The sequence below is a fragment of the Bombina bombina genome, chromosome 3 (assembly GCF_027579735.1).
Source record: "Bombina bombina isolate aBomBom1 chromosome 3, aBomBom1.pri, whole genome shotgun sequence".
In the NCBI taxonomy this organism is placed as follows: domain Eukaryota; kingdom Metazoa; phylum Chordata; class Amphibia; order Anura; family Bombinatoridae; genus Bombina; species Bombina bombina.
This window is the reverse complement of record NC_069501.1, coordinates 525,265,207-525,287,849: the sequence shown is the minus strand read 5'-3', so window position 1 is coordinate 525,287,849 and position 22,643 is coordinate 525,265,207. Positions and strand designations below refer to the sequence as shown.

General features: G+C 34.4%; 1 protein-coding gene across 1 annotated transcript; it reads left to right on the top strand.

Annotated features, from left to right (window-relative positions):
* The first annotated feature begins 427 nt into the window (after positions 1–427).
* On the top strand, positions 428–19,567 carry LOC128653570 (pancreatic secretory granule membrane major glycoprotein GP2-like). Its single transcript, XM_053706951.1, has 9 exons — positions 428–584; positions 6,396–6,497; positions 10,061–10,290; positions 12,541–12,695; positions 14,657–14,908; positions 17,434–17,593; positions 18,118–18,181; positions 18,751–18,786; positions 19,148–19,567. The coding sequence occupies exons 1-9, from the start codon at positions 512–514 to the stop codon at positions 19,207–19,209; spliced, it is 1,134 nt and encodes a 377-aa protein (XP_053562926.1). The 5' UTR covers positions 428–511; the 3' UTR covers positions 19,210–19,567.
* The last annotated feature ends 3,076 nt before the right edge of the window (positions 19,568–22,643 follow it).

Sequence of the window (22,643 nt, the reverse complement as noted above, 5' to 3'; positions counted from 1 at the left end):
TTTAAGAGACAGGTATAAAAAATGAACACCAGCAATGTAAAAGTAGGACAAGTAAATGAACACATCCAAATATTACCATAGAATATTTCTAACTTGAGAGCTATTTTTTGAAAAAGTTAAAAGCAGTGTGATCTGGTTTTATTTGCATCAGTTAATAAATGTTCGTATATGAAGAAACCATGCAGGAGTCATCAAAATATTGTATTATTGTTTAGTAACATCACCTAGAGGGTAAAGTCGTCACAAAAAAATTACTTTGTGAATGCACTTGAATCATACTAATGCGTATGACAACCATTCTTCAAATTTTTGTCATTTGAGGTTAAAACACTGAGCCAGAAATAGGCAGGGAGAGTCTTGGTTATATTTTTTCATATATTTATTAACCCTCCAGTCAATTCGTCATTTTCCACCCTTTTACCCCTCAGCTATAGTTGACATAGTGTTGTTCTTTATAAAAGCAGCATTTGGAGAACATTCTCATTCATCTTCAAACAAAACAGCAAAAAAAATGGCCAGGACCAGGCTACCAGCAATGCAAATTCTATCTGCTTTTGTACTCGCTGCTGTGCTGCACCATGCAGGTGAGGGTGACTTTTAAATGCGTTTGCTTGTTTGTTATACTGTTACATATAGGTTTTTTTTCTACAGGGATACAAATGCATAATTATAATAATGTTTTCTAAATGTCACATCTATTGCACAAATGAACCAAATGTAGCAGGTTTTAAAAAAACTGTATCTAATGCTGCTAAATGACAAAAAGCTTGCAGGATTCATATTCATAACGTACAGTAATTGTTTTCTAACACCACAGGTACCTTTAAAGCTGGTTTGACTTCATAAAGTTATGTTTTACTCTCTTAGTATCCTTTGTTGAAGAGTAAACCTAGGTGGGCTGATAGGAGCTTAGGAGTGTGCGTGGTTCTTTAGCATTCTATAACAGCAGTGTTTGCAACTATCAGTAACATAGCTATAAACATTGTTGCAAACACTGCAAAAGCTATTGAAACATGCAGGCTCCTTAGTTCACCTAGGATTATTCTTTAAAGGCGCAAGAGGTGATAGATTTGCGCTAGAAAAAGAGGGTATGGCTAGTGAGTTTAAATGGGATTTCCTCTAAAGATCCCAAAAAGGAGAGATAGCATGCAAGGAGAAAAACACACCAGCGCCAAAAAAGGCTGTTATACCCAAGAATCACAGAGTCAATATAAGAAATAAAGAAAAGTATTTATTACTAGATCAATATAGGACAAGGAATACAATTATATAAATCCTCACTAAATCAAAACTGAAATAAGATCTAAAATAAGTGCAGGTTGGCCAACCTGGGAAACTAATATTAAATAGATATAATGTCTATAAGTGTAGAGCATATGTAAAATAGTATCTAAAATAGTATCTAAAATAGTGTCTAAAATACAGAATAAAACATAAACACTTTAGGAAAGGATGGTGTTATGTAACACACAACAATATACCGTATATAATATATGGCAAATAAAACATATGGCAAATAGAAACTTGCTGATAAAAACTAGCTGGTAAATTAATTCTGACCACAAAACATTAAAAGACCTATTAGGAGTACTGTCAGTAATAACCACTTCTGATCGTGGGTTAATGACCGATGAGAGTCTATAAGTCTGTAAAACTGTATTATCAGTGATTCAAGTAGTAGGATACTTCAGTCAATAAAGAACGGATTAAACCTTTCTGGGTTTTTTTTGTCCGTATACAGAGCAGCTGATTGGTACCTTATTATATTGTCAATCCAGTTTATGGCATTCAAGCGTATCTTCTCACGAATGCTGTGTCAGGATAGTGATTCCAATACCTCCAAAAAAAGCCGATCGTGAAGTCGGTTAGTTCCTCTTGGCGATGTTTAGGACTTCCAATGCGTCCAAAGCAGTCTCCTTTGTTAGGATAAGATAGCAGCAACGCGTTTCAACTGAGAGGACTCAGTCTTTATCAAGCTGCTTATCCTTAGCTGTGTGAGGCTTAAGTAGCCTCTAACCAGTTACTATAGGGCGGAACTTAATTATTCAATTAGCCGTGGGGATGCCATTTGTCTCATTCAAAGGCATGTTAATAAAATAAAACAAACACATAATAAATGAATGATTGTTAAAGTGGAATAATCTGATTTAACATAACATATAGATCCTTTCGTTAGAATAGTAATGACTTTTTACTGTGATAAGGATTTTCCTACATAGAGATATAGATCAACTAATGCTAATTCTTATAGCTAAAGAATAACGGTCTAATACTAGCATAGAGGAAAATAAGACAGGCATAGGGGAAATTAAGACAGGTATTAATATGTAAATAAACATATTAGCTATAGCTGAACTCGATTATAATATCATAATAGTAGTGAACTATACCCAATAGTAAGTGTATCAATTATAAAGAACCAAGAGATAGTTTGTATAGACTTAATGGGAATGTCAGTAAAGCTCCTTTCAAAATGGAGTTATTATTTTAATGAATATGGAGAAGGTTATCGTGGAGTAATTAACTGAAAGTATATTTGATGGAAATTATTGCTCAGGAGTTTAAAAAGCAATTCAGATTAAAATCTAAATTTAACCCTTCTGGTTTTAAGGTGCGGACTTCGAATATCCATTTAGCCTCATTCTGTAATAATAAGTGAGACAAATTACCTCCTCTTTTCTTTTTATTTATTTTGGCTATTGCTGTAAAATTAAAGAATTTTAAGTTATTATTACAGAAAGTTTTAAAGTGTTTTGCCACTGGGAGATCCTTATTTCTATCTTTTTCTGAATTTTCAATGGAGTTTACGTGTTCCCTAATTCTCTCTCTTAATGTTCTCTCCGTTTCACCTATATACTGTTTCCCGCATTTTTTACAAGTTATCAAATAGATTGTATTGATATATATGCATCGTATAGTCTCTTTTATTGTGTAATTTTTCATTGTATTTGTTGATGTAAAATTTTTTGTTTTTTTGGCATATTTGCATACCTTGCATGTTAGGCACGGATAGAAGCCTTGTAATTTTTCCCCAAGTAAATCTCTAGTGGATTTAAAGGCATTTTGTTTGTATGTTGGGGCTAATTTACTTTTTAGGTTTTTAGTTTTTTTATATACAAATTTGGGATTATTAGGTAATACAATTCCTAAGTGAGGGTCAGATTTCAAGATTTTCCAATGTGTTTTAATGATTTTTTCTAATTTATGTCTATCTTCACTGAACTCAGTGATAAAAGGTAGAAAAATATCCTCTTTCAATAAATTTATTCTTTAGTGTTGAAAGTCAGTCCATAACACTAAAGAATACATTTATTGAAAGAGGATATTCTGAAGATAGAATAGAAACAGAAAGAATTAAGATTAAAGAAATAAAAAGAAAAGACATCCTACAATATAAAATAAAAGAGAATATTCCAGATACCACTAAAACAACAGAAATTTTTCTACCTTTTATCACTGAGTTCAGTGAAGATAGACATAAATTAGAAAAAATCATTAAAACACATTGGAAAATCTTGAAATCTGACCCTCACTTAGGAATTGTATTACCTAATAATCCCAAATTTGTATATAAAAAAAACTAAACTCCTGAGCAATAATTTCCATCAAATATACTTTCAGTTAATTACTCCACGATAACCTTCTCCATATTCATTAAAATAATAACTCAATTTTGAAAGGAGCTTTACTGACATTCCCATTAAGTCTATACAAACTATCTCTTGGTTCTTTATAATTGATACACTTACTATTGGGTATAGTTCACTACTATTATGATATTATAATCGAGTTCAGCTATAGCTAATATGTTTATTTACATATTAATACCTGTCTTAATTTCCCCTATGCCTGTCTTATTTTCCTCTATGCTAGTATTAGACTGTTATTCTTTAGCTATAAGAATTAGCATTAGTTGATCTATATCTCTATGTAGGAAAATCCTTATCACAGTAAAAAGTCATTACTATTCTAACGAAAGGATCTATATGTTATGTTAAATCAGATTATTCCACTTTAACAGTCATTCATTTATTATGTGTTTGTTTTATTTTATTAACATGCCTTTGAATGAGACAAATGGCATCCCCACGGCTAATTGAATAATTAAGTTCCACCCTATAGTAACTGGTTAGAGGCTACTTAAGCCTCACACAGCTAAGGATAAGCAGCTTGATAAAGACTGAGTCCTCTCAGTTGAAACGCGTTGCTGCTATCTTATCCTAACAAAGGAGACTGCTTTGGACGCATTGGAAGTCCTAAACATCGCTGCTATCTTTTCCTAATCAAGGAGACTACTTTGGACGCATTGGAAGTCCTAGACATCACACACCACTATAGCCGTAGAGCTGGTGTCCATACCTGATCGAGAGCGGACACTCCCCCACAAACAGCCTGAACCTATCAGAGATCCTTCAGGATAAGGCGCGCACTCTGTAGGTGCACAGCGGGAGAACGCCAAGAGGAACTAACCGACTTCATGATCGGCTTTTTTTGGAGGTATTGGAATCACTATCCTGACACAGCATTCGTGAGAAGATACGCTTGAATGCCATAAACTGGATTGACAATATAATAAGGTACCAATCAGCTGCTCTGTATACGGACAAAAAAAAACCAGAAAGGTTTAATCCGTTCTTTATTGACTGAAGTATCCTACTACTTGAATCACTGATAATACAGTTTTACAGACTTATAGACTCTCATCGGTCATTAACCCACGATCAGAAGTGGTTATTACTGACAGTACTCCTAATAGGTCTTTTAATGTTTTGTGGTCAGAATTAATTTACCAGCTAGTTTTTATCAGCAAGTTTCTATTTGCCATATGTTTTATTTGCCATATATTATATACGGTATATTGCTGTGTGTTACATAACACCATCCATTCCTAAAGTGTTTATGTTTTATTCTGTATTTTAGACACTATTTTAGATACTATTTTAGATACTATTTTACATATGCTCTACACTTATAGACATTATATCTATTTAATATTAGTTTCCCAGGTTGGCCAACCTGCACTTATTTTAGATCTTATTTCAGTTTTGATTTAGTGAGGATTTATATAATTGTATTCGTTGTCCTATATTGATCTAGTAATAAATACTTTTCTTTATTTCTTATATTGACTCTGTGATTCTTGGGTATAACAGCCTTTTTTGGCGCTGGTGTGTTTTTCTCCTTGCATGCTTATTCTTTAAAGGCACACTGTACTGTAATATTGGTTTAATGTGTTTCCACTAGCTCCTGAGTTTAAAATATGGAAAATTACTCCATTAGGTTTATTTTGTATAGGAAATAGTAGTTTATGTTCATTGAAACCACAACCTGCTAAAATGGACTGGGCTTGTAAGGAGAGCAGTCCTCATTAACTGACTAGTTTACTCAAAGTCCTTCTTATCTTATTCATCAATGTTTCTTAAAAGACCAATACCTAGGGCACAATGATCTAATGCTCTCCACTCTGGTGAGATGATCTAAGCAGTCTCGTCAGTACTACGAGGGCTCTGAATTTTTTTAATAAATGCAACTTTAACTTTAAAACTGTTTATTTTGCTATGCAGAGTTGAGGATGTGAAGGAGAGAAACTTACATTGCAATATAAAGATCAAAAAAAGCCCCCAAAAAGTTTGTGAGGTTTATTTCCATGCTGACAAGGTTTTGATCATCAAGCCCTTAGTGTCCAATGATCTAAAGCTCTCTGTTCTGGAGACATGATCTAAAAAGCATCCTCAGTAAGGCGAGACCCTTCAAAGAATTTTAGAAAAACTGATTTTTCCTTGAGGGATATTTATCTCACTATGCAGGTTTATATTACAATGGAAGTTTAAAAAAAAATCCCAAAGATTTTATGTAAAATTAATATTTTAGTGCCTCTCTGCAACCCCCCATGTTTTAATTTAAATCGTCTTGTTTACACATTTTTTCAATCACAGTATTGTTACTGAAATTTTCAGTATAAGCAGGGATACACCTGGCAAAATCAGCTTTGGCAAATGGAAAAATAAAAGTAATTTGGGCTATTTGTAAACAATGTATTACACTGTAGCAGGTAAAATGGATCATTGGTAACAAATTAAAAGGGACAAAAAAAAAAAAATACAGTACACCGTCCCAATAACAAAGTATACCAAAAGAATTAAAAATAATTATAGAAGTAAATTGAAAAGTTATTTAAAATATCCTTCTCTATTTAATCCATTTTAAGTTTAGTTTTGACTTTACTTTTACCATTAAAATATTCATCTTATGCCACCATGTGTTAGGAAGTTGTTCATCACTCTTGGGGACAGTATGAAATATATATATTTTTTATTAGGTGTCATATGCTGATGGTTTTGAGCTGGATTACTGTATCTATAGTGTTTTCTCTAATTATGCTTTGTCTTTTACAGAAGCACTCACCTGCACTCCATCTTGTTTGAATGATGAGGCTTGTGTCACTAATGCTGGTGTTTCATCTTGTATATGTAACAGTACCTACTACAAGGGCAAGAGTAAGTATCTGCTAGCTTCATTTATTCTACCCACATTCTGTAAAGACAGCTCATGTAGTGTTAGTGATTTAAATATAAGAACACACACAATCTTATACACACACAGATACCAATAAGCACAAACAGGACACACTCAAATTCATGTAATATTTACTTTACTAAAACATAACAGATTATAGTATATGGCTGTATGTTAAAATACTGTTAGAATCTGATGAAAATGTCTATAACTTCTCTGAGTATATATGAGGCACTTGCCAGATATGTATGAATCCAAATACTTAGATGAACATACTTCTTTTCTCATCTTAAATGTGTAGTTTGCTGCATATAAAATTACAACATGTTATACTTCCATAAATAAATACAATTTAGAGAATTAAAATGACCCGAATGGTCTTATTCTGAAAACATAAGCTTGTACTAATTTTGGTGATATTTCTTACAACTTTCTGTAGAATTATTAAACAAAAATACTATTAAAGAGCTAAACATGATAGTTGTTTTTGAATTTTGTTTGATCTGAAAGCTTTACATGTTCAGTGCTATATTTAGTTTTAATGCTGCCTTAGACATATACAACACTGCAGCTCCTCATGAGCCAGTTGCTTTGGAGAGTTAGGGGCTGCTCTATTATTTGAGTGAGCTCTTTTTTGTACTAGCTGAGTATCTTTATCCCTTAGTAGGGAAGGGGCGAATGTGTAAATTTTTGAATTTCGAATGTAGAACGAATGTTATTACCGAAATTCAAATTCTAAATTCGAATGTCGATAAGAACGAATATTCTTAAAAATTCGAAAATCGAATGTTATTTACAGTTTTCGAATGTCACTTTCGAATTCGATTGTTTATAATTATATCGAATGTCCACATTCGAAATTTTGAATTTAACATTCTATTTAACAAATACTATTCAGAAGTTCAATAGTTCATGTGGTAGGGCGGGAATTTAGTAAATTGATACATAATAGATACAAATATATCATTTCGAATGTTTCCATATAGAATATTGCATAATTTGAATATTACATTCAAAGAAAGCATTACAAATACTATTACAAACATAAATTTGAATTTTTTGAATTCAAATATAAATTCGAATTTTTCAAATTCGAATATTGCATAATTCGAATATTACATTTAAAAGCATTAGAAATACTATTACAATCTAAATTCGAATTTTTCGAATTCAAATACATGTATTGCATAATTCGAATATTACATTTAAAGAAAAAGCATTAGAAATACTATTACAATCTAAATTAGAATTTTTCGAATTAGAATACACGTATTGCATAATTCGAATATTACATTTAAAGAAAAAGCATTAGAAATACTATTACAATCTAAATTCGAATTTTTCGAATTCGAATATTGCATAATTCGAATATTACATTTAAAGAAAAAGCATTAGAAATACTATTACAATCTAAATTCAAATTTTTCGAATTCGAATATTTTCGAATGTAATCGTAAAATTCGAAACCGAACATTTGAAAATCGAATGTTAGAATGTTATGTAAACATTCGAAATTCGATTAGAACGAACGAATGTGTTAAAATTCGTGCCGTTTTTCGAATGTTGCGAAACATTCTCCCATCCCTATTAGTCATGAAATGCATTGTAATCCACTCTGGCAAACAAGGGTTTTATACGCTGGTTAGATCTGTAACGGCAACAAATGTCCGGCACATTGTCATGCACAAACCCCTTGTCTACTAATCAAGAATACAATGTACTGCAGCCCTCTCTTAATGGCAAGGACTTAAGCTGACAATAAGTTTAGAGGCATTTGTTGTTACTATTACAATATAACCATTTAATATTATTTTAAAATGTGCAAATATTATTATTATCAATTATTTGTATAGTGCCGCTAAATTCCATAGCGCTGGGTACAGTGATAGGGGTATACAATGACAAGGATTTGTGATAAAATACAAAACATAACAACACTAAATAAATCTAGTACAGGAGGAAGAGGGCCCTGCTCCGGAGAGCTCACAGTCTACAGGTTTAGGGTGCAGAGACATAAGGTTGGGGTAGCTTGTCAGATCAGTTGTAGTTGCAGCAGTGAGTCAAGCAGTTCATGTACATGTATTAGTTTGGTTAGGATGAGAGATGGAGGAGAGATGATAAGCCCCTCTGAATAGGTGGGTTTTCAAGGAGTGTCTAAAGCTATAAAAGGTTGGAGACAGTCTTATGGAGTGGGGTAGAGAGTTTCAGAGGACAGGAGCAGCACGTGCAAAGTCTTGGAGACGAGAGTGGGACATAGAGATAACAGGAGGGTAGAGAGGTAGGTCAGAGGTTGATCGATGAGGACGGAATGGGGAATATTTCATGATGGGAGAGGAAATATAGTTGAGAGTTAGACTGTTGAGTGCTTTGTAAGTTAGGTTTAATACTTTAAATTGTATTCTGGAGTGTATGGGGAGCCAGTGTAGAGGCTGGCAGAGCGGAGCAGCTGATGTAGATCAGCCACTTAGGTGGATGAGTCTAGCAGAAGCATTCATAATAGATTGGAGGGAGGAGAGGGGGTGTTTTGGAAGGCCATTTAGAAGTATATTGCAATGATCAATGCGTGACAAAATGAGGGAATGAATAAGTATTTTTTAGTTTTTTGAGTAGGGAAGGGACAAATTCTGGAAATGTTGCGTAGGTGTGAACGGCAGGATTTGGTAAGTGCTTGTATATGTGGGTTGAATGTGAGCTCTGAGCCTAGTATAACCCCAATACAGTGAACCTGGGGTGAGGTGTTGAGAATAGAGTCTCCAACCATCAAATAAATGTCAGGTGTTGGATGTCTCGAAGAGGGGGGAATAAAAAGCAGCTCAGTTTTGGACAGATTGAGTTAGAGGTAGTGTGAAGACATCCAAGAGAAAATTGCAGAGAGGCATTTGGAAATCTGGTTGAGTAAAGAGGGAGAGATATCAGGAGAGGAAAGATAGATTTGGGTATCATCATCATATAAGTGGTACTGGAATCCAAAGGAGGCTAAACGTTTCCCAAGGGAGGATGTATAGAGAGAGAAAAGCAAGGGACTCAAGCCTTGCGGTACTGCAACTGAGAGAGAGTCATAGGATCACAAGATATGTTGTTAAAGGAAACTGAAAACAAGTGTTTTGAGAGATATGAGACAAACCAGGTGAGGGCTGTGTCTCGGATGCCAAATGAATGTAGTATTTTTAGGAGGAGAGGATGGTCAACTGTGTCAAAGGCAGAGGACAGGTCAAGAAGAATTAGCAAGGAGTAGTGGCAATATAAAGCTCTAAAAAGCCACCAAAGGTTTTGCAAGATTTCTCTCAATGAGGGTGTTTTTGATCATCAGATCCTCAGAAAGAAGTTAAATATTTTACAGTGAAAAGTACACTCAATGGTTAATAATATTTATATTCCTTTAAATATGTAAAGGAAGTTAGAATAGTTCATGAATATAATGACACTTCTTGTCCTATTACTGTCCAGATTAAATCCTGATTTATAAATTTGTTTTGAATGTCCATGTAATTTAAATGTGTTTGTTTATGCTTTAGTGATATGTTATATTTTCCTTTATTTTCAGCTATTTCAAATTTGCAGCCATCTGTGACATGTGATGGAAAAGGTACAATTACACCAAAATTTAGTATATGTCTTCTGAACTACCTTGGATATAATGAGACAACAATTCAGCTGAAAGATCATGCTAGTGACAACTGCAGTTCTACCTATACTGAAGTTGATGCTAATAATGTGCGCGTACAGGCTCTTCAAGTTAAAGCTCAGGTTGGACAGTGCGGAAACAGAGTAACGGTAAGATTTTATGATTAGCTAAGAGGTAATGTCATTATTTGCTACGGTCTCCTGCTACTGTGTAGTTTATATCTAATCTATAACCTGAAAACTAATTTCATACCTCTTACTGTTCAAAGTGTTTGGGGTTTGTTGTCAGTTTCTAAAATATAATAAAAGCAAAGATAATAACAATAATAATAATATGGTACTTTTCTGTAACAGCCATCATGAAAATTGTAAATATAACGCAAATACACAACACTTTAAAGGGACATGAAACCTAAAAAATGTCTTTCATAATTCAAATAGAGGATACAATTTTAAAAAAAAGTTTCCAATTTACTTCAGTTATCAAATTTGCTTTGTACTTTTGTTGTTCTTTGTTGAAGAGATATCTAGATAGGTAGCGTGAAATAGTGCTGCCATCTAGTGCTCTTGCTAATGTATAACATTGTTGCAAAACTGCTGCTATATAGTACTGCAGACACGTGCACACTCTTGAGCTTACCTTCCTGCTTTTCAACAAAGGATAACAAGAAATTAAGAAAATTAGATAATAGAATTAAATTGGAAAGTTGTTTAAAATTGTATGTTCTAGCTAAATCATAGCAGAAAAATGTTGGTTTTATGCCCCTTTAAGCAACATATATAATGGAACCAGACATTTGTTTCATTATATTAAAGGGACATGAAACACCAATTTTTCTTTCATGATTCAGATAGAGCATACAATTTTAAACAACTTTCCATTTGATTTATATTATCGTTTGTTTCACTCTCTTGTTATTCTTATTGAAGGGGTAGCAATAATCTACTGGGAACTAGCTAAACACATTAGTAAGCTAATGATAAGAGAAATCTATGTTAAACAACCAATCAGCAGCAAGCACCCAGCTCCTGAGCCTATCTAGCTATGTTTTTCAACAAAGGATACCAAGAAAACAAATCAAATAAGTTAATAGAAGTAAACTGGGTTGTTTAAAATAATATGCTCTATGGGAGTCATGAAATTCATGTCCCTTTAACTAAAGTAGATTATGAAATGCAAATGTTTTATGATTCAATCTAAAAAAATACATATTTTGTACTTTCTAAAGTATTGGACATTTAAATAGTTTCAGAAAAGCATTTGGATAAACATTTACTTTTATAGTAAAAATGGATTGCAAAAAATTAGCTAGGAGATTTCAAAAAGCAAACTGATATATTGTTTTAGGTTACCATTAAATGCACTTAAAATTAAAAAGGTAAGTGTGAGCATAATATGTTACCAAGTTTCTGTTGAGGCTGCAGATGGTCCCTCTAGATATAGTTTTCTATAACAAACAACCCATTTTATTTAGTTATGTGCAGTCACCAATCAGTAGCTACCTACTACAAGAGAACAAAGAAAAATTGATATTAGGGGTCAATTAGAAAGTTGCTTAAAATTGCCTGATCTTTCTGAATTGCGAAAGAAAAAATGTGGGTTCAGTGTCCCTTTAAGTATGCTTTTCAACAAATCATACCAATAAAACTAATCATGAAAGTTTAATTTACATTGCTGATGTGATTATTTCTAGACTTAATATTGCTATTAAAATGCTGAGAAAGATAAAAGTTTACAACCCTATTGGATTTTCAATTTTCTTGGATCCCATTGACTTTCAATCATAACTTGCAATGTTTATATTGAGAAGTCCCAAAGAGGCAGCAGCACAGTATAAAGTAACGATTTATTGGCACCAACAACAAAAAAAATACAACTTTTAGGGGGTTACCCCTTAATCATGTGTCATGTTTATATTAAGCTCATTAATTGATTTTGACTTTTCATATGCTGCTGTTAATTGACTTAATGTTATGTCTCCTTAACATATACACCATACCTTAAAAATATGAATATTATATATATTTAATACTGAAAAATAATATTAAAGATTTAAATCATAAATTAATTGTGGAAAGTAAAAAAACATACTGTAAGATTCTGACATAGATAGTTTAGTACTTATCTAAAAAATATGTGTGTCTATTGCAACTGAGTCAATCACAGGTGAAGGTTGCAAGAGCAAAGATTAATCTGGAAATTAGCCGAATAGTTTTACATTTTGCGTCTCACAACTACCACCACCAATGTAAACTCTTGGGTTAGCCTTTCATCAGTTCAGCAGAGTAATTGGAGTGTTACAGCAGGTCAATACCTCTAATTTATTTTATTTTACAGAATGTATAAAGTTCTATTATATTTGTGTATTTATGGTTGTATATTTTCACCTCTTTCAACAGGTTATCAATTCAAAAGTGACTTATCAAAACACACTTCGCATTGACATTCTGAAAAAATTACTGGCAGCTGCCAATCCTATTGAAGTCAACTTCAGTTGTTCTTACAATCTGACAATGCAGACCAGCCTCAATGTCACTCTTAATCCGATCGTGAGGTGAATATAAATCTATAACATTTTTATTTTATTGTAAAATATGAATTCTGGAAAAGGAAAGACCTAATTAAAACCGGTATCTAGGTGGCAAATACACTTTTGAGCCATTGGCAAAAAAAAAGAAGAAAAAAATTGGCATTGTAGGATCATGTAGCACATCACTACACAAGGGATTATAGTCTTCTCTAGAATACAAATGGTTAAACCAAGGTTTAGATACATGGAAGGGACACTAAACTTTTCTATTTTCCTTACAGATTTGTGAAGTGAGCATGCAAAACCCAATACATGTATTTAATTAAAAATGATTCTTGTTACAAAACATTTCCCAGGTTGTACAGCATAGTGCCATATCATTTACCCATGCAAACTAACCAGAGCGCCCTCTTGCATCTCTGCTTATACTGCTCAATGTTATGCTAGATAGGTTGCTCATAGCAGTGAAGAACAGAAACAGACGAAGATGTGTACTTTGCTTCCCTTGATCTAGCAAAATTACAATAATATCTGTGCATGAACTAATAGCTCTACATGAAAATTAGGAATCGTCTTTGGCTTCCAAGTCATGAGCTACATCATGATAAACTATATATAACAAATGTAATTATTATTACATAAATTGTTTGTCCTCCAAAAAAGGACTTAGCAGCAGATTACAAATTGAAAACAAGAAAGACTGAGCCAGGAAAATAAGATAAGCCCAGGTATTCAAAGGCAGTAGCCCACTTTGCAGATCATGACATTTTTATCATTGTCCTTACATCTCAGCCTCTTGCAATATCCACCATAAACCTTCAGCCACTTAGGTTTTCTCACTTTCTACACACACATGAAAATTAACACAATAACATGTAAGACCCACAGACACCTGTCTACAATTAGACCTCAGATCAGATTCCTATCTCTGCAGCATCTCATTTAGCAACATACCCACATCAAATCTGAGTCCTAGCTCTGTAGTCCCTTTGTAAGCCACATACTCAAATCTGATCAGACACTAGTCTTCACTGCCTTATTTCCACATGAGACTTCAAATCAGATCCCTGGCCCTGTAGATCCACTTTGAACCAAATGCTTGGATCAGACCTCACACCATTTATTTTCATAAAATATTGAGAAATAGTATTAATAAAAATATATCATTATTATAGATGTTCTTAGAAATTATAATAAATCACTATAATATTAAATTTCATTTTATAATAATTATTCATTAAAACTAATATATTTAAAAATATTTTATGAGAAATATATAAATTATGCACAATACTCAGTAAAACACATAATATATTGAAACATTAAAATGATTAAAAATGCTTTCCCAAGATTGAAGGTAATTGAGTGGAAAGGGTTCCAATGTGTCTATATACATATTTACACATATAAACACATATAATACACATGTATATACATATTGTAAACACATACATATATATTCTCTAACACACACACACATATACTGTATATATATTTTAAACACCTTTTCATATATCTTTTAATGCTTATAAAAAATGTATTTATATGAATATTTTTTTATCAGATAGTGTATATATGAGTGTAACACAAGTTTAATGTATTTATGATGTGTTTGGTGCACATTTATTTCTAACTATTATACTTTATGCTAGGTCTTCACTCATGCTAACCTGATACGCACTAATTTAGTTTACACCCGATTAAGTGCATTTACTTTCAACTTGTAATATGCGCACAAGTTAGTGCAGGCAGGATCTAGCCCTTATTTAGTAATACACATTTTAATGTTTTTGTGTATATCGCCAATGATATACTGAAAGTTGTAGAAGTTATTTTAATATTCTCTTCCCTCTCAAATGTTATATTGAGTAAAATCAAATAATGGTGCTTAGACAAAGTTTAGCATTACTTTTGTACAAGTCATCTCTACTTAAGCTTACTTGCATATATATACTGTACATCACCAAACTGTTTTATTTTCACAGTACCACTAACCTCCCAGGACTCTATGGAGAAGGATCATATCCCCTTACCTTGGCTGCTTTCAAGAGTCCATCATACACTGATCCATTTCAGAATGGGGAAAGTGTAAATGTGCAAACAAATGTATACCTGGGCTTCCTTATTAATGGTCCAGATGGAGCTAACTTTACCCTAAGAGTTGTGAAATGTTTTGCATCTCCTTACAATGCTCGGAATGACAATGATCCCAACAATGTTCCAATAGTGGAAGGAGGGTAAGATTTTTTTTTTAAAATTTGGTTAAATCCTCTATTCATTCAATGCAAAGTAGTTATTGATTGTACTTGGGTTCATTCATTAAAACAATTAACACTGGCCACAGTTAATTATTTATTGGTTCAATTAAATAATTAATTTTCATGTGTATTTTAATGTTTCCCTTTAAAGGGTCATGAAAGTCAAAATACAATTTTCATGATTCAGATAAACTTTTAAATCCACTACTATAATAAAATGTACTTTGTCCTGTTGATATCTTTTGTTGCATAAAAGAAGCATAGCATACATACATAACATCAGAAGCAGCATGTACTACTGAGAGCTAGCTGATGATTGGCGGATCACCTTCGTCTCTTGTTATTGGGTTGGCCAGAAATGTTTTGCTAGCTACCAATAGGGTATTTCTGTTCTGGAGCCGATTTTAACCCCCAGTTATATACAAGCATTGCAATAATAAAGTGCTCTAACATAATAGAGCATTTTTAGCACGTTTATATCCTTAATACTAGGCCTGTGTATTTGAATAATTCATGATGATATGAATGCGTAAGAAGGAGACTGTTCATGGCATTCAGCTCTTTTCGGAGCCGCATTTATTCTTGTCAAAGTAAAACACGCCAAGGCCTATGTAAATCCAGATCTTAGTGCGTTGCAATTTCACAAGAATAAATGTGGCTCCGAAAAGAGCTGAATGCTGCGAGTAGCCGCCTTCTTCAGCATTCGGATCATAACGAATGATCCGAATGCACAGGTCTAGTTTAACCTAAAGCTAAGTCACGTTTATCTATTCTAATTTTTTCTCTAAATACAATTTTACTTTCCAAATAATTTTAGCAATTCAGTGAAGGGTGAATATATTTAGAATAGTTATAAAGTATGTTTCAAAAATTAGGTTGGAGCATCTTTTTTGCTCTAGATACATTAAAGGGACACTGTACCCAAATGTTTTCTTTTGTGATTCAGATAGAGCATGCAATTTTAAGCAACTTTCTAATATACTCCTATTAGCAAATTTTCTTCATTCTCTTGGTATGTTTATTTGAAAAGCAAGAATTTAAGTTTAGATGCCGGCCCATTTTTGGTGAACAACCTGGGTTGTCCTTGCTGATTGGACAGCACCAATAAACAAATGCTGTCCATGGTTCTGAACCACAAATTTGCTGGCTCCTTAGCTTAGATGCCTTCTTTTTCAAATAAAGATATCAAGAGAACGAAGAAAAATTGATAACAGAAGTAAATTAGAAAGTTGCTTAAAATTGCATGCTCTATCCGAACCATGAAAGAAAAAATTTGGGTTCAGTATCCCTTTAAGTCCTAGTTTTCATTGCTATTGTAAACTGTGTAAACTTGTGGCAACATAAAAAATCTCCATAGACTTTAATGGAGCTATTTCATATTACCTGCAGTTTACACAGTTTACAACAGCAATGGAAACTAGTCCTAAGTGAAGTAAAATGAATACTAAACCATTTGAATTGTACATTTTAAAAACGTTGCTTTCCACATTAATGTTACTTGCTATACACCATATAAAAAGGGAACCAGCCTTTATCTTTATCATTATTCTAGCAGGAGTTACTGTAACCAAATCTGTCCAGGATAATTTGTCAGAAAACAACTTGCAATTAAGAGAATTGAAAAACTGAATATTGTATAAACTATTTCAGATTAATATGACCTACATTTTACTGTACTCTTGTGAAATGGGCTGCAAGGAAAGTGTAATGATGCTTAATTTCACTAGGCATAGTTATCCAGGTGTGCTATGCTACCTGAATGCTTATCAGTAATCCTCAGACAAGAGTTTCTCAAACTTAGTCCCTTTAATATCCCATACGAGGTTTAGATTTTTAAGGCAGTACCTATTTGAAATAGTTATGTGATTAATTATTGGCCCCCATGTATTAAAAGGCAAGCAGACAAGCTTCTCAACTCAAGAAGTTATCCGCTCGTCTTCGCTACATAGCGCAGTGGATAAACAGAATCTGCTGCTTGTGTGCATCATTACACACTCAAGTAAGCGTGTAAAGCCGTCCCCTTCTCTCTCACGACCAATCGCGTGAGAGAAGGGACTGTCAATCATCCAAAGTGAGTGAGCACTCTGTGATTTCTCCTCACCACCTTTAGAGGTGGCGTAGAGTGTAAAAAGCAGCAGTCTAATGACCGCTGCTTCTTACATTGCGGGAAGCAGGCTTGCATGTGTGAACCTGCCCCTCAAGGGCTCTGGAGCAGCTTACGCTGCTTAGTGCATGGAGCCCATTGTATTTAAATGTCCTTGAAGAAAACATGAGTTCAGTTCTAACCAAGGTACAATATTGTATAGTACTCAGATGAGCTCTTTCTAACCAATAGCATAGTTTGTGGTGTTTCTGGAGAGACAAAGCAATTTTTGTTTTTAAATAAGCAGATTAAATAGAATTTGGGAGCATGTTTTGGAGATTATTGGCTGTTTGCAATTAATATATTGCTATACAACAAAGAGAGAGGCTACCTATATATTCAAGTGCATTTTTATTCTTAGTTGTCCAGCACCTGATGCCGATTTTGATGTGGCAGTAGAACAAAATGGAGTTGCATTGGAATCCAGGATAAGATTTAGTGCATTCAAATTTCAGGATTTTGACACTCTAAACATTTTCTGTGATGCACGACTGTGTGACAAATCTGAGGGCTGTACTGGGGTAAGTGAAACCTAACAGTCATTTTTATTAAATACAATTTTAATTGCCCCTTAATTTAAAAAAAAAAAGAAGAAGTTACCATAAAACTATTGTATTGTAAATCTTTAATTCTGATTATAGTTTAGGTTTAGGTTTAGGTTATTAAATGATTTATGAACAACATTTTCATTAGAATTTAATGATGAATTTTGTAGAAAAAATATCAATAAGCTTTTCTAAAGAATTAGAATATGCACTATTAGTATTTTATGTTTTCCAAGACTTTAAATTGAATCAACCAATCAGTTAATCAACATCAATGAATCATTGTAAGCTGCAACTATTTCCTTTTGTCTTACTGTGTACTTATCTACTAGCAAGAACTGTATATATGTGTAGCGTGAAATATATAGTCACTATTTATAAATGACATCCTAAATATGTGCAGCTCAATTGTTCATACACACATTCTAAAGTAAAAAATGAGAACATCTCATTCAGAATTTTTCTAGATTACATCATGTTTATTTTTTCTTTCTTTATAGTGTAAATCAGGCAAAGCCTCTGATCCAAGCCTAGGTGCAGTGTCGCTGTCTTTGAATTTGGATGGTAAGTCTATGCCTTAAATAATAAGTCATAATTAGACATTCATGATTTAGACAGAGCATACAATTTTAAACAAGTTTCGAATTTACTTTTATTATTTAATTTGCTTCCTTCTTTTGTTATCAATTACTGAAAGGTTTATCTAGGAACCCTAAGGAACAGTAAAGGACGTAGGTTCTAGCTGCTGATTGGTGGCTGCATTGGCTCACCCATGTGTTCAGTTAGAAACCAGTAGTGCATTACTGCTCCTTCAACTAATGATAACAAGAGAAAGAATCAAATGTGCTAATAGAAGTAAACTGGAAAGTTGTTTAAAATTGTATGTTCTACCTAAAATCATGAAAGAAAAATGTTGGGTTTCATGTCCCTTTAATAGCTTCTTTCTTTGCCTTTTGTATTAGATGTATTAATATAGAACAGCCATATATATTCACTCATCTCCTTCACTCCCTCTCTCCTCTGTTTTGTTATACTCATTTCCTCTCTCTCTTTTATGAAAAACCTTTCCTATGATTAGATATTTTATCTGAAAGATTGTCAATATTAATCAAATGGTTATGTCTTTTTTTCAGGTCAGGTCAATTCAGGCAGCTCAGGAACCCATGCAGGTATGAATATTCTCTAAACATTTTTAAATATATTGTTACTTAACTATGTGCAGATAAATATTAATCATATTCAATCAAGTACCACATGATATCCTATTTTCTGAATATCACAGTGGTTTATATCTCATTATGATACAGTCACTGTGTATTTAAACACTGATATACCCTCCTTAGTATAAAATATTCACTGTGTGTATATACGGATATACTCTTCTCACTATGATACTTTTACTAGGTTTATATCTACAATTAAACTATCTTCTCATTATGATACAATCACTGTGGGTGTATACATGTATGTAACCTCATTACCTTACTGTCAGTTATATTAAGGTATAATACTATTTTGTAATTTCTCTAGCTTTTTCTGCCACCATGATGATCAGCTGCCTACTGATGTTTGTCTTCAATAAACTCTACTGAGAAGTCTCCTAAGGATTGCTATGAAGAGATATGAAGGAATCAGTCACATGATTATACACTTATAATAAACATCTTATTCTTAAGATTTAGAAATTATTTATTTTTCTTCACTATATATCTATTATCAGAGACGAAAAATAAGATTTCATTCTTCATTTCTTCATTTCAATATTTTGAGCTTTTACTATGTCTTTCATAATTTTTAAACATAGTCAAACCATTTCTGCTTACATATGATCACTATAACTTGCTTTTTTATGTAGTCTGGGATAAGCATCTGCTACAAATTCAATGTAATGATAAACTGTAATGTGCGTGTTTAACCTATGTTTGAATAAACTAATGTATTGCTCTGAAATTCTTGTGATGTATCTAAAACCAATATTAACCCTTTCTGCTAATGGGACTTTGCCCAGTGTACTCTGTTGACGTAGTAGCTACGTCCAATCTTTTCCCTCATGCTGCAATCCCAGCTGTCAGCTCTGACAGCTAAGACTGCAGCTAGAGGGAGAAGGGATCTGTCTTCATATGGTAAGGGAGCCCTGACAGATGAAGCAGATCGCAGATGCAGAAACTGACACTCTGGATCACTGTTTGCAACTGCGGTGGCGCTGCCGTGGGAGGGAAGCGGGCAATGATGCATCACGGGAGGGGGGAAGGGAGGGGAGGTGGGGGATTCCCTACCTTCAGAAATATTTGGTGAGGGATGGGTTCCCCAACACTACAAAAATGGGTACAGGTAGGTGGCCTTCGATGAATCAGTTGTCAGGTGAAAGGTGAGGGGGGATCTCTACACTACATAGTTTTTTAATTTATTCTTTTATATATTAAAATAATTATTAAATAAATGCAAATTGGGTACTGGCAAACAGCTGCCAGTACCTAAGATGGCGGAACCTATTGAGGGTGGTAGAGAGCTGGGATGGGATGAAGGAGGTTTCCATACACTAAATAAATAAACAATATTTAAAAACAAAAAACAACAGCTCTAAGTAAGTGACATGCTGGCAGACTGTCTGCCAGTACTTAAGATGGCGGCGACCAGTGGGGGGGTGAAGGAGGGAAGATATCTGTTTGGGAGGGGTCAGGGTATGGGAGATGTCAGGTGGGAAGGTAATCTCAACACTACAGCAAAACCGTGGCATGAAATATACCAACATGGGCCTAACTCAATACTTTTAGTTGTCTACTAAAAAAATAAAAAATAATATAGTGTTAATAGGTAAATTAAAAAAACAAGGCTTTATTTCAGTTTAAGGTCTAGATTACAAGTGGATCGTTAATTTATTACGCGTCTGTAAAGAGGAAAATTCACAACGTTTAAGGGTGAGTGATAAATAACCAGCCATTACAAGTGGTTGGTTATTGCTACTGCGAGCTTGCGGTACAAAAGTGCAAAACAATACATACAACTATATCTGATAAAAAAATCCAAAAAAACAATTACTATGAATCCTTGCTTCTCTAACAGTCCTTATAAATACTATTATTAAACCAATATGTTTTGGGGTCTCACTCTCTTAAGGGCCAGTATTCCCAGATTTCCTGCTTGTGTGTCTCTGATCTTTAGGGACTACACCAGGAATGATCTCTGGACTAAGGTTTACACAGGATCTTCAAACTGGGCTCTCTCTCCAAGTTCAAGTCATGACAGGCCCCAGAACGTACGCTTCCACTCTCAGCAGTCTATGAACTAGTTCCAACTGTATACAGTGGGGCAAAAAAGTATTTAGTCAGCCACCAATTGTGCAAGTTCTCCCACTTAAGAAGATGAGAGAGGCCTGTAATTTTCACTCTCTTAAGGGCCAGTGTTCCCAGATTTCCTGCTTGTGGGTCTCTGATCTTTAGGGACTACACCAGGAATGATCTCTGGACTAAGGTTTACACAGGATCTTCAAACTGGGCTCTCTCTCCAAGTTCAAGTCATGACAGGCCCCAGAACATACGCTTCCACTCTCAGCAGTCTATGAACTAGTTCCAACTGTATACAGTGGGGCAAAAAAGTATTTAGTCAGCCACCAATTGTGCAAGTTCTCCCACTTAAGAAGATGAGAGAGGCCTGTAATTTTCATCATAGGTATACCTCAACTATGAGAGACAAAATGTGGAAACAAATCCAGACAATCACATTGTCTGATTTGGAAAGAATTTATTTGCAAATTATGGTGGAAAATAAGTATTTGGTCAATATCAAAAGTTCATCTCAATACTTTGTTATATATCCTTTGTTGGCAATGACAGAGGTCAAACGTTTTCTGTAAGTCTTCACAAGGTTGCCACACACTGTTGCTGGCATGTTGGCCCATTCCTGCATGCAGATCTCCTCTAGAGCAGTGATGTTTTGGGGCTGTCGCTGGGCAACACGGAATTTCAACTCCCTCCAAAGGTTTTCTATGGGGTTGAGATCTGGAGACTGGCTAGGCCACTCCAGGACCTTGAAATGCTTCTTACGAAACCACTCCTTCGTTGCCCGGGTGGTGTGTTTGGGATCATTGTCATGCTGAAATATCCAGCCACGTTTCATCTTCAATGCCCTTGCTGATGGAAGGAGGTTTGCACTCAAAATCTCACGATACATGGCCCCATTCATTCTTTCATGTACACAGATCATTTGTCCTGTTCCCTTTGCAGAGAAACAGCCCCAAAGCATGATGTTTCCACCCTCATGCTTCACAGTAGGTATGGTTTTCTTTGGTTGCAACTCAGCATTCTCTCTCCTCCAAACACGACGAGTTGTGTTTCTACCAAACAGTTCTACTTTGGTTTCATCTGACCATATGACATTGTCCCAATCTGCTTCTGGATCATCCAAATGCTCTCTAGCATACTTCAGACGGGCCCGGACATGTACTGGCTTAAGCAGTGGGACACGTCTGGCACTGCAGGATCTGAGTCCCTGGCGGCGTAGTGTGTTACTGATGGTAGCCTTTGTTACGTTGGTCCCAGCTCTCTGCAGTTCATTCACTAGGTCCCCCCATGTGGTTCTGGGATGTTTGCTCACCGTTCTTGTGATCATTTTGACCCCACGGGGTGAGATCTTGGGTGGAGCCCCAGATCAAAGGAGATTATCAGTGGTCTTGTATGTCTTCCATTTTCTAATTATTGCTCCCACAGTTGATTTCTTCACACCAAGCTGCTTGCCTATTGCAGATTCAGTCTTCCCAGCCTGGTGCAGGTCTACAATTTAGTTTCTGGTGTCCATCGACAGCTCTTTGGTCTTCACCATAGTGGAGTTTGGAGTGTGACTGTTTGAGGTTGTGGACAGGTGTCTTTTATACTGATAACAAGTTCAAACAGGTGCCATTAATACAGTTAATGAGTGGAGGACAGAGGAGCCTCTTAAAGAAGAAGATACAGGTCTGTGAGAGCCAGAAATCTTGCTTGTTTGTAAGTGACTAAATACTTATTTTCAACCATAATATGCAAATACATTC

Coding starts and splice junctions, on each gene's coding strand:
- LOC128653570 (XM_053706951.1), top strand. CDS start 512: ATGGCCAGGACCAGGCTACCAGCAATGCAAATTCTATCTGCTTTTGTA. Junction 14,909..17,433: donor GTTCCAATAGTGGAAGGAGG/GTAAGATTTTTT, acceptor TTTTATTCTTAG/TTGTCCAGCACCTGATGCCG. Junction 18,787..19,147: donor CAGCTCAGGAACCCATGCAG/GTATGAATATTC, acceptor TAATTTCTCTAG/CTTTTTCTGCCACCATGATG.